General features: G+C 41.6%; 1 protein-coding gene across 3 annotated transcripts in view; it reads left to right on the forward strand.

Annotated features, from left to right (window-relative positions):
* Nucleotides 1–11,630, forward strand: part of NAXD (NAD(P)HX dehydratase) — a 34,348-nt gene extending 22,718 nt beyond the window's left edge. For all 3 annotated transcript variants that reach the window (XM_045821697.1, XM_045821696.1, XM_045821695.1), the window contains exons 6-10: nucleotides 6,127–6,177; nucleotides 6,264–6,368; nucleotides 7,839–7,959; nucleotides 9,250–9,370; nucleotides 10,452–11,630. In XM_045821697.1, the coding sequence (XP_045677653.1) occupies nucleotides 6,127–6,177; nucleotides 6,264–6,368; nucleotides 7,839–7,959; nucleotides 9,250–9,370; nucleotides 10,452–10,602 (549 nt within the window). In that variant the 3' untranslated portion in view covers nucleotides 10,603–11,630. The remainder of the gene's footprint in view (nucleotides 1–6,126; nucleotides 6,178–6,263; nucleotides 6,369–7,838; nucleotides 7,960–9,249; nucleotides 9,371–10,451) is intronic.
* The last annotated feature ends 870 nt before the right edge of the window (nucleotides 11,631–12,500 follow it).

Genomic DNA, 12,500 nt, shown 5'->3' on the forward strand with positions numbered 1-12,500 from the left:
GAGAGTTTATTGTTTTAGTTCTTACATGTAGGTCTGTGGTCCATTTTGAGTTAATTTTAGTTTATGGTATAAGGAAGGGGACCAATTTCATTCTTTTGCAAGTGAATATCCAGTTGTTCAAGTACCATTTATTGAAAAAACTTCTTTCCTCCAGTGGATCGTCTAGGCATCCTTGTTGAAAATCAGTTGACATAAATGTCAGGGTTTACTTCTGGGCTTTTGTTTCTGTTTCATCACCTATACAGCCGTCCTTGTGCCAGCACCACACTCCTCACTCATACAGCTCTGTGGTAAGTTTTGAAATGGGAAAGTGTGGAGCTCTTGAACTTTTTCTTTTCAAAGTTGTTCGGCCTAATTCTGGGTCCTGTGCATTTCCATGTCAGTTATGTAATTTTGTATATTTATATATTTTATATGTTATTTTATATTCATTACATTTATTATATCATATCTTATTCATTTTATTTTACATTAATTATAATACTCAATATTTTATTTATTTTTTTATGTTATTCTGTTACAGTTGTCCCAATTTTTCCCCCTTTGTCCTCCTCTGCCCAGCCTACCCCCTGCTCCCACAGTCAATCCCCACACTGTTGTCCATGTCTCTGGGTCTTTCATACATATTCTTTGACTAGTCCCTTCCCCTTCCTTCCATCATTTTCCCCTCCCCCATCCCCTCTGGCCACTGTCAGTCTGCTCCATGTTTCTATGTCTCAGACTCTATTTTGCTCTTTAGTTTATTTTGTTCATTAGGTTCCTCTTATAAGAGAGATCATAGGATATTTGTCTTTTACCTCCTGGCTTATTTCACTTAGCATAATATTCTCCACTTCCATCCATGCTGTTGCAAAAGGTAGGAGTTCCTGCTTTTTTTTCTGCTGCATAGTATTCCATTGTGTAAAAGTACCACAGTTTTTTAATCCACTCATCTACTGATGGGCACTTAGGCTGTTTATAGCACTTGGCTATTATAAATAGTGCTGCATAAGTTCTTTTGAATTGGTGTTTTGGCATTTTTAGGGCATATTCTCAGCAGTGGAATCGCTAGGTCAAAAGGCAGTTCTATTTTTAATTTTTTGAAGAAGTTCCATACTGTTTCCACAATGGCTGCACCAGTCTGCATTCCCATCAACAGTGCACTAGGGTTCCCTTTCTCTGCCTCCTCGCCAGGTCTTGTTTGTTGATTTATTAATGATGGCCATTCTGGCGGGTATGAGGTGATCTCACTGTGGTTTTAATTTGCATCTCTTTGATGGCTAATGATGTTGAGCATCTTTTCACATATTTGTGGGCCCTCTGTATGTCCTCCTTGGAGAAGTATCTATTCATGACCTTTGCCCATTTTTTAGTTGGATTGTTTGACTTCCTAGTGTTGAGTTCTTTATATATTTTGGAGCTTAAACCCTCATCCATTGTATCATTGGCAAATATGTTTTCCCATATGGTTGGTTCCCTTCATTTTGGTGATGGTTTCTTTAGCCATGCAGAAGCTTTTTAATTGGATGTAGTACCATTTGTTTATTTTTTTTCCTTTGTTTCCCTTGCCCTAGGAGGTATATTGGCAAAAATATTGCTACATAGAATATCTGAAATTTTACTGCCTATATTTTCTGCTAGAACTTTTATGGTATCACAACTTACATTTAAGTCTTTTATCCATTTTGAGTTTATTTTGTTGTATTGTGTAAGTTGGTGGTCTAATTTCATTTTTTTTGCACGTACCAGTCCAGTTCTCCTAACACCACTTATTAAGGAGCCTATTTTTACTCCATTGAAGGATCATGCTCCCTTTGTCAAATATTAATTGATCACAGAGACATGGGTTTATTTCTGAGCTCTCTATTCTGTTCCACTGATCTATGTGTCTGTTCTTACTCCATTACCAGACTGTTCTGATTACAGTGGCCTTGTAGTATAGTTTTATATCAGGTATAGTGATCCCTCCAACTTTTTTTCTTCTCAAGATTACTCAGGCTATTTGGGGCCTTTTTTGCTTCCATATAAATTTTTGAAGAGTTTGCTGTAGATCAATGAAATATGCCATTGGTATTTCAGTGCATAGGGATTACATTGAATTTATAGATTGCTTTGGGTGGCATGGACATTTTAATGATGTTAATTCTTCTAGTCCACGTACAGGGTATATGCTTCCATTTATTTGTATCTTCCTCAGTTTCTTTCTTCAGTATTCTGTAGTTTTCTGAGTACAAGTGTTTTATCTCCTTGGTTAAATTTATTCCTAGGTACTTAATTTTTCTTGTTGCTATGGGATTTTTAGCTATGGGATTTAACAGTTCCATTGTTCAATGGGATTTTTTTCCCTTAGTTTCTATTTCTGATAATTCATTATTGGTATACAGAAATGCCATCAATTTCTGAATATTGACTTTATATCCCTCTACTTTGCCAAATTCACTTATTAGGTGCAGTAGTTTTTTGGTGGAGTCTATAGGGTTTTCTATGTACACTATCATGTCATCTGCAAACAATGACAGTTTTACTTCCTTCTTTCCAATTTGGGTGCCTTTTTTTTCTTTCTCCTGTCTGTCACTGTAGCTAGAACTTCTAGTACTGTGTTGAATAAGAGTGGTGAAAGCAGACACCCTTGTCTTTTTCCTGATATTAAAGGGAGAAGCTTTTAGTTTTTGCCCATTGAGTATGATGCCTTTATTTTGTTGAAGTATGCTCCCTCTATTCTCATTTTGCTGAGTGTTTTTATCATAAATGGGTGCTGGATTTTATCAAATGCTTTTTCAGTATCTATTGATAAGGATCATGTGGTTTTTGTCCTTTATTTTGTTTATGTGGTGTACTGTGTTATTTTTTTAATATTTCATTTATTTATTTTTAGAGAAGGGAAGGGAGAGAGGCAGAGAAGGGAGAAACATCAACGTGTGGTTGCCTCTCAAGAAACCCCCCAACTAGAGATCCAGCCTGAAACCTAGGCATGTGCCTTGATTGGGAATTGAACCAGTAATTTTTGGGTTTGGAGGCCAGCACTCAATCCTCTGAGCTATGCCAGTCAGGACTGTATTATGTTTATTGATTTGCAAATACTGTACCATCCTTGCATTCCTGTTTTAAATCCTACTTGATCATAGTGTAGGATCTTTTTAATGTATTGCTTGATACAGATTGCCAACATTTTGTGGAGGATTTTAGCATCTATGTATTGGCCTGCAATTTTCTTTCTTTGTTGTGTCTTCACCTGGTTTTCAAATTAGGATAATCCTGGCCTCATAAAAAGAGTTTGGGAGTCTTCCCTCTTCTTGAATTTTTTGGAATAGTTTGAGAAGAATAGGAGTTAGTTCTTCTTTGAATGTTTGGTAAAATTCGCCTGTGAAGCCATCTGGCCCAGGGCTTTTGTGTGCCACGAGTTTTTTGATTACTGCTTCTATTTCACAAGCTGTTACTGGTCTAATCAGGCTTTCTTATTCTTCTTAATTCACTTTTGGAAGATTGTATGTTTCTAGAAATTTATCCATTTCACCCAGGTTGTCCAGTTTCATGGCATATAGTTGTTCATAGTAATTTCTTATAATCCTTAGTATTTCTGTGGTGTCAGTTGTTACTTTTCCATTTTGGTTTCTGGTTTTATCTATTTGAGTCATCTCTCTTTTTTTATTGCTGATTTTTGTTAAAGGTTTGTCAATTTTGTTTATCTTTTCAAAGAACCAGCTCCTGGATTCATTGATCCTTTGAATTGTTTTTTTTTTAATTCTATGTTATTTAATCCTGCTCTGAACATGATTATTTCCTTCTTTCTACTCCGGACTTTGTTGTTGTTCCTCTAGTTCTTTTAGATGTAGTGTTTGTTTATTTGAGATTTTTTGGTCTTCTTTAGGTAGGCCTGTATTGATATAAATTTCCCTCTCAGGGACTGCCTTTGCCGTGTCCCATTTTTAACACAGCTGGTTTTGGGTTGTTGTGTGTGTGTTTTCATTTGTTTCCAGGTACTTTTCAATTTCTTCCTCAATCTCATTGTTAACCATTCATTGTTTAATAATATATTCTTCAGTTTCCATTTATTTGAATGTTTTTGAGTTTTTTCCTTGAGGTTGGTTTCTAGTGTCAAGCCATTGTGATCTGGGAAGATGCTTGATGATGATTTCAGTTTTCTTGAATTTATTGAGGCTTGTTTTTTGTCCTACCATGTGGTTTACCTTTGAAAATGATCCATGTGCATTTGAAAAGAATATATTTTGCTGCTTTGGGGTGAAATGCTATATCATAATACACTATAATATATTTATAATGCTACATCATAATATACTATATATAGCATATATAGTATAATATATTTTAGGCTATTTACAGCTTTTCCTATTATATTCTTGATGTCTTGAACATTTCTCTCTCTCTCTCTCTCTCTCTCTCTCTCTCTCTCTCTCTCTCTCTCTATATATATATATATATATATATATATTTGTCCATTTCTTTTAGATATTTTCTGTAGGATAATTTTCTACAAGTTGTGTTGCTGAATCAGATTCAATTGCTGAATCTATTATCAATTCGCTGTTCCACCAACAGGCTGCCCTCGCCAGGACTCTGCTCTGGGGTGCTGCCATTCCTCCTCACTTCTGCCTGGTCTCCTACACGGGAATGCTTTTTGTTTTATTTTAGCTGTGTCTTAGTAGAGATGTTGCACAGCCACTCAACCATCCTCCAGCCTTTTCTGACCTGGGTGTGGCTTGTTCATTCCTGTGCCACTCTTTTTTATGTTAGAATATTTATTAGATGGCTGAAGTTTTGGAGAGTGGTAGTGATATCATCAGCCAGTCTCACCTGGAATTGTTGCCTTGTTCAAAGTGTGTACTCCTGGCTGACTGCTGCTAACATCAGCCATCCTCACAAATGCAGGAAACGTTGACAGGTTTAAATGACAGTGCACTTCATACAAATCCTCTGAGTGATGGAAGCAAGTCAGTCGTTAAATGGGTGACTTGGATGCGTAACTCTGTTTGGTGCTCTTAACTGTGCCAGGAGATCTGAGTGTTTTATGATGTTATATATTCAAATACATTTCCCAGTGTTTGAGTACTCACTTTAGGCTACTATTTTTTGTAAGAACTTTAATAGAAAAAATACAAAGAGGTGAAGATATCAGTGTTGTGGCTAAACACTGCAACACGAAACCAAAGATCAAAAAATCTGAATTAGCAAAATCCAAATCAGTTTTAATAGGCAAGCCAAACTAAAGGGAAGCAGAGTATTTTCATTGTTAAAGTCGGAAATGGGCTTCTATGAGGCTCCTCTACCCTGGTATCTCTTTGAAGGGGCTTTTGAAAATGATCCTGATGCTCTGACCAGTGTCAGCAAAATGCAGCTGGGACTGTGGGACATGGCAGCTCGTGCTCTGTGGGGTTTCACGTTTCCTTTCAGGATTATAACTTAATTAAATATGTGTGCATTTATCTTTCAGTTTTTTAAGTTATTTCTGCTTACCATACATTTTGTTTTATTCTCTTAATGTTTTCTATCAAGCGTATCAGCTAGAGATCATTTTTATATGCTGTTGCAGTATATAATGTTACATTGGTTCATCATAATAAGCGGCCATGTGCTGATTGTATATACAGGGTGGGGCAAAAAAGGTTTACAGTTATTTGTGTGGAAAATAATACAGTTAATAAATAATAATACAAGATAAACTCTATTTCTCATATTCACAACTGTAAACCTATTTTTTGCCCCAACCTGTATATAATTTTTTCAGCATAAAACCTCTGAAACATTCAGTATAACCTTTTCAGAGACCTGTGCTTTTGTGTGTATTATGATGGTGATTCATTATTGTAAAACACAAGAAGTATTATGAAAAATATATAAAAGCTGATGATTTGGGGACTTCCCAAGACTTCAGATTTCTCATTTCTGAATCCTGAGGACTGATGTCCATTGGAAGTTTGGAGATGCCAGCTTGAGGTTGTCCTTCATGGGCCAGCCTGGGACCCAGTGCTGTGTGTAATGTTGCCCATGGGCTTATGTTTTCAGAGTGACCTGGGCCCTGCCTTACAAAGGGACATCTATTTGTTGATAAACTGATGTTGAAATTGGTCAAGGAACTGCTTGGTTTTCTGGTATGTCCTTGTTGCTGAACATAGCTTTCTTTTCTCGCAGGGCATTTTAGAAGCATCAAAGGCCAGAGCCATCCCCATCATCATTGATGCAGTGAGTGTGGCCTGTCCTCTCCTGTCCCCTCCTCCCAGCCAGGTGCCCAAGGCCATGCAGTAAATGGGAGTCCTTGTTTTGTGCAGGATGGGCTGTGGCTGATTGCCCAGCAGCCAGCCCTCATCCAAGACTACCAGAAGGCTGTTCTCACGCCCAACCACATGGAGTTCATCAGACTCTGTGAAGCTGTGGTGAGTTTGTGGACCATGTGAAAGACAGGGTGCAAACCCTCCATATCCTGAGGAGGGGCGGGGACACGCTCTGAGGTTATGCACCCACCGGTCCCTGCCCGTGCATCTGTAGGGACAGACTTGGAGATGTTGAGTGGATGCATGCATATTCTGTGATGCATTTTCACACATTAACAGTGTTTTTCCCCCTTTGGTGGCACAGGTAATGATGGGGTATCTTCCAATCAGTGCATCTTTGATTGGATGAAAGGCAGGGTTGTGGGCTCAGGTCCGTCCGACCCCCATGCTGTATTCTCTATGCAGATGACTCCATCCTTACCTTGCATTACCTCGTCTGAAATGTGGATAATGGTAACATCTGCCTCATAGGGCATGTGAGGATGAAATGAAATAATATGTGAGGTCTGTCCAGAGGGTATCCAGACATGTAATATGAAAAAAAGACATTTATTAAAGATAATACAAGATACAAGAAAAATTGTACATAGGACAGTGATGCCTTAGTCCCTTCAAAGTAGGCACCTAGGGACCTCACACATCTGCTACCCCATCATATTTTCTTGAATCTCATTGATGATCTGAAATCTCTTCCCTTTCAAAGGTGATTTTAGTTTTGGGAAAATCCACAAGTCACAGGGTACCAAATGCCAAATCTGGGCCATAGAGGGGCTGAGTCGCCTGGGTGATTTGATGTTTTGCCAAAAAACTTTGCACAAGGTGTGATGCATGAGAGGGTACATTGTCTTGATGAAGCTGCCAATCACCAGTTGCCCATAGCTGTGGCCTTTTGAATCATCCTAATAGTTTCCATGGAGGAATGTTCAAGCTTCATGCAAAGTTTGATGCAGATTCATTGCTGTACTCAGTCATTTTGAATGGGACGGCCACACAGTGCACATGCTCACTCAACAGCGTCTACCACCGCCACTGACTAGTCTAGTGAAGTTGTCATTGTTCACACATGCACTTTCCAGTCCACTCTCCTTGGCTGCCAGTTTCCATCAATGTCATGCAAATCGTTCTTGTTATATTAACAGTGGCTGGAGTTTTTCCAGATAGACCTCATATCTAAATTCATGAGTCTTTACATATCAAGTGCCCCATGAATGTTAGCGTATTATCATTCAAAGTTGAATCCCTTCTGCAAACCTTTAAAATCCCAGCCATGAGCAGTGGTGTTCTTTACCATTGGCCTAACAAGGTAGGGGATGGGCACCAGAGCATTTCTGCCTCCAGCCCCTGTGTTGGCATCCACCTGGAGGACTTTCTGCCTGTGATGTCCTGGGCCTCTTTCCAGCTGGTGGATGGAACATGTGTTTTTGTGTGTGGGGCCATCTCGTGCCTGGGGGAGTCCCTTAGATATGAGAGTCTGAGGTTCAGGATGGATGGGGCAGGGTATTCATTGTTATCCATGTTTGTGGGCTCTTTTTAAGTGTCTTTGACAGCTTTGTTTGTGGTCCTGCATTGTAGCTGAGAGAGCCTGTGGATGGCAGTGATCGCCGTGGAGCTGTGCTGAGACTCAGCCAGGCCCTGGGGAATGTGACCGTGGTCCAGAAAGGGGAGCAGGATGTGATCTCTGACGGCAAACAGGGTGAGTGGCTTTGGGCTTCACCTGGTGTGGCCATGTTGGGTACAAGCCTTAAGAAAACCTCATTCACACACAGTACTGGTGCACAATGTGTCACACATTTGCACATCACATGTGGTCCCTCATATCTTACATGCTCACGCATCATATGCATCACATGTTCCACAAACAGGGACTTCCTGATCAGCTTGTTAATCACAACTTCTTCAAAGTCCATTTTTATTTCTCACTGTTTTACAAAGGGAAGTGGCAGTCATCAGTGCTGATCTTAGTTGATACCAGGTGCAGTGGCTAAAGTTCTGTTAATGATATAAGAAGCAGCCCAGTGGGCAGGCGACTGGAACAGCAGGTGGTGCTCCAGAGTCCTCGACCTGCCACCTCTGTCTTGCCTGCAGCATAAATGAATTTATTTGAATATTTTACTGTGTTTTGTCCTAGTTTATGAAAATGACTTAAAAGTGAAAAAAACCCTCAGAGCTGATGCTAGTGGGAATTACTAGGTGCTGAATGTGGCAAATCTTTCAGTCACATTCTTTCCACGGAAGCCTGTGGCCTGTCGAGTGAGAGCCAGATGGCTGTCAGCATTTACTCGTATCTACACGGTGCATAATCAGAGGAGTATAACCTCTCCAGCTCCCTGAAAACAGAAAAATCTGATCTGGAGGCAAAGTGTACACCAGTTCTTTTGACAGAGAATTTAATGCAAAGAACTGTCACCTAGGTAAAGAGTGTCTGTCAAGGTCATAGAAGTCAGGATCAACAGAGAACAGAAGGCTCCTTTAGTCATGTCTGTCTGACTTTGTCTCTTTCTTAGGCTGGGCAGGAAATGGAGTGAGTGTCTCTGGGGGGTCCTGAAGCTTTTGGGCTCTTTTATTGCTAGAAGGTGCCCTAGACTCTAACATGCTTGGACCATATAACAACCTGTTTCCAAGACAGGAATTCCTCATTACACAGCATGAAGTCATGAGGGTTACCACCTGTGTGCGGACAGGGGCGCGAGTGCTGTGCGTGTCTCCTTGAAGGTGGACCCGCTGGAGTGTGAGAGGTCCAGAGCCTGCAGGACGGACAGCCTGCGTGTTCTTCCGACCTCTCCTAGCATATCCTCCGTGGTTCTGAGCCATAGGTCTGCTGACCACCATACTAAACAGGTTCTTCTGGGCAGCCCGACTTCTGCCTGCCTCGGTTTCCTGTCCTTGTAAAAGACAGACTTCCTTGTTAGGAACAACTGAGGAAGACCTGTGGATGACCTGGAACAGTCCTCGCTCTAACACCCATCTCACTTCTGCTCCGCAGTGCTCGAGTGCAGCCTGCAGGGCAGTAACCGCAGGTGTGGTGGGCAAGGAGACCTCCTGTCTGGCTCCCTGGGCGTCCTGGTGCACTGGGCACTCCACGCCGGACCTGAGAAGACAAACGGGTATGGCCACATCTTCATCTGTCCTGCTTTGAAATTTTTGGACTGTGTAAGCTGTTTTAGTGGCCCATACTTTTCATCCATGGCTGCTTGGAACATTCCAAATGAAATATTGGTGTTACTGTTACATGGAGGAGATTCCAGGGCTGATCCCAGGACGTTCACCTGGGGAGCTTTTACTCCATACGTCTGGGCCCCGTCCTATCACTGGGTGCCGATGGGCTCGGGGGCACCCCTAGCCTTTAAAGCTCTCCCGTTAACGCTGATGTGTGGCCACGTTTGTGAACACTGTTTTAGGGGGTCCAATGCATACTTGCTGTAAAACAGGAAATTAAAATAAAAAATATGCAGGCAGAGGTAGAGCTTACCTGAGTAGATGCTGTCCTGAAAGGTGAGTTTCCTTTAAGGGGCAGCAAAATTCTGAGATCTGGGCTTTGACCCATGTCTGCTGTTTCATGACAGCTTTATGAGTGAATTCCAGCAGTTCCCACCCCTCTTCAAACCCCCCCGTTTCTCTTCTCTGCACCCTTCATGGGGGCTGCACATGCCAGGTTGGGACGTCCTGGGCCTGGAGGGCCCTGCTTGACACCTGGTAAAGCAGTGCTGGGCTCGTGAGGTCACGGCACATCTGGCAGGCAGGGAGCACCCACCCAAGTGGGCCCAAGGGGCGTGTGCGTGGGGGAAGGAGAGCTGTAGTGGGAGTCTGGTAGTGACAGGAAGAGCCTGCATTCCCAGATCGTGGTCAGTCCCTCACATCTAAACTGGAACCCCTGAGTACTGCTCCAGTTTTCACCAGGGGAAACTACTGTGTTCTACCCTTTCTCCAGATGGTAGGTACTTCTGATATGCCTTTTGTCAGGGAATATGAATATCAGGGGGGCTAATGGTTATTTTAATTGTAGTAAAGCTACCTTCTGCCTGCCTCAGTGGTGTATCAGATTAGAAATGGCCAATTTGGGGTCTCAGGGTGGAAACAGGAAGGAAATTGCGGCCTTTGTTGTCTTCTGGCCCCTGATGTCTGACAAAGCCATGAGGGGGAGTGTCCCACCTCCCACAGTGCCTTGCTAACGCCTCTGTCCTCCAGTTTCAGCCCCCTCCTCGTGGCTGCCTTTGGTGCGTGCTCCCTCACAAGGCAGTGCAACCACCAAGCCTTCCAGAAGCACGGCCGCTCCACCACCACCACCACCATGATTGCAGAAATTGGACCTGCATTCAGCAAACTCTTTGAAACCTGAGCCGGTGCAAATGGGAAGAAAGTGGGCACCTCGATGGAAGAAAATGTATTCTTAATGGGAAGACCCACGTCCGATGTGTCTGAACCCCCTGGGTATCGGGGCAGCATGGCCGTTTGGGAGTCTAGGGTACATGGGTTGATGTAGGGAATTTAAAAATTGGGAATGCAGCACTTTTTGGCTAAACACGCAGTTTTGAAATGTTATAATGACACTAAACAAAGTACTCCTGAACTGTTCTTAACTTCCTAGCAATAATGAAAACATGGAGAATCGTTTGAGAATGAGAAAACCTTTAACCAGCTCTACTGAATTTGTGGGCTTGTTCCAAGATTGCAGAATTCTGTTTTAATTTCTTTGAGCTTATCTCCTCATGCTGTCTACCAAGGCACTTCATGTTTCTTTTATTTATGCAAGAAGTTCCTCTTATTAGTTCTTTCAAAGGGATCCAGTTGGTCATTTCCAAACATCTTTGAGAATAATGAGTTTAGCTTCTTTTAAACAAAATTGAGATCCACCAAAAAATACGGCATTTATTCTTTAGCTTACTTTTTAAATCAGTGATTATGTCAAAAAGGTCTGGGCAGAAATACTAAGCATTGGTTGTTTTGGTTATTTGGTTGAAGTGTTTAGAATAATCAGTGATCTGTTTGACCTTGGAAATCTTTTTAGAAGCACCATGGGAAAATCTGAGGAGGAAACTTAATGGGACACTGATACCTGAGTGCACAAAGGTGGGGGCTCTGAAGCACTTCGTGTCTTACACTTTCATGTGCACGTGCCTGTGCGCACAAGTGCATGAGGTGGCTGACAGCCCAGCAGAGGGTGCCTGAGCAGCAGGGATGCCCACTGGTGTGCTCTGTTGGAAGGAAGCCTTCAGGATGCTGGCTTCCTGGATGCTTTGGTGGTGGACGGTGCTGGGAGGGCCCTGGGGGAACTGAACAGAGCAGAACAGCAATCCTGGTTTGAAAATGGGTGAGTGTGTACTCAGGAAGATTTAGATTCCATTAAAGAAGTTGATATATCTGAAATTGTTGTAAATGAGATGTTTTATTGCCTTGTTAGCCTCTGGTTCACTTTTGTTTGATTGTATGGGTGTTGGTTTTTTTTTGTTTTGTTTTGGGTAGCCTGAGAGTGACTTGTTTTCTGTCATTTTTTTGTGGGGTTGGATTGCTAATACATGCATTCAGGTGTACAGTTCCTCCAGAAGTCTGTCTGCCCTTGATGCCTGCCCTTGGACGGAGCTCTGTGGCTCAGACACATCACCCCAATGGGTCCTGTTTCTTTAAACCAGTCACGAACTTTTGAGATTTCTTAAAAGTTATATGCCACTATTATTTCACATCTAACTCTAGAAGTTTTGCTGTCTACATGTGAACTTCTCCAAAAAAACTCATGGACATTTTTCCTTTGGGGAATTGTGTCTAAATCCTGGTGATGTAAAAGGCAGACCTGGCTTATTTCAATGTAGAGCTTTACATTTTTTCTTAAATAGCCAAAACCCATCTTTCCAATTTCCTAAGTTGAGGACATTGTCAGGTACTAGGGAGATAAAATGTATAAGCTTATCTAATGTGTTTTTTTTTCACCAGTGTTTACCAGTATTATTAAAATGAAGTAATTTGAAGAATAAGCCTGAAATGTTGCCATTTCTTTACATAAGAAATCCAACAGCCATGGGTGCTATTCCTGTGTATTTGTTACTTAAGTTTTTACTTTGAATAAGGACAAAATCCCTTTGCTTAAAAAGGAGATAAGAAGTATACCCAAGTAGCCAGGGACCAATACTTTTTTAAATGAAGTTTTGAAATTGTTTCCTTGTATTTTTTAGTAAACCCAAGAGTACCCACTAGTTTAGCTAAGCACACTGTCTTACTGGGACGGGGAGAGCTGGGTCCCTG

This window comes from Phyllostomus hastatus, unplaced genomic scaffold (genome assembly GCF_019186645.2).
Source record: "Phyllostomus hastatus isolate PE091 unplaced genomic scaffold, TTU_PhHast_1.1 phas_scaffold_46, whole genome shotgun sequence".
NCBI classification, from domain to species: domain Eukaryota; kingdom Metazoa; phylum Chordata; class Mammalia; order Chiroptera; family Phyllostomidae; genus Phyllostomus; species Phyllostomus hastatus.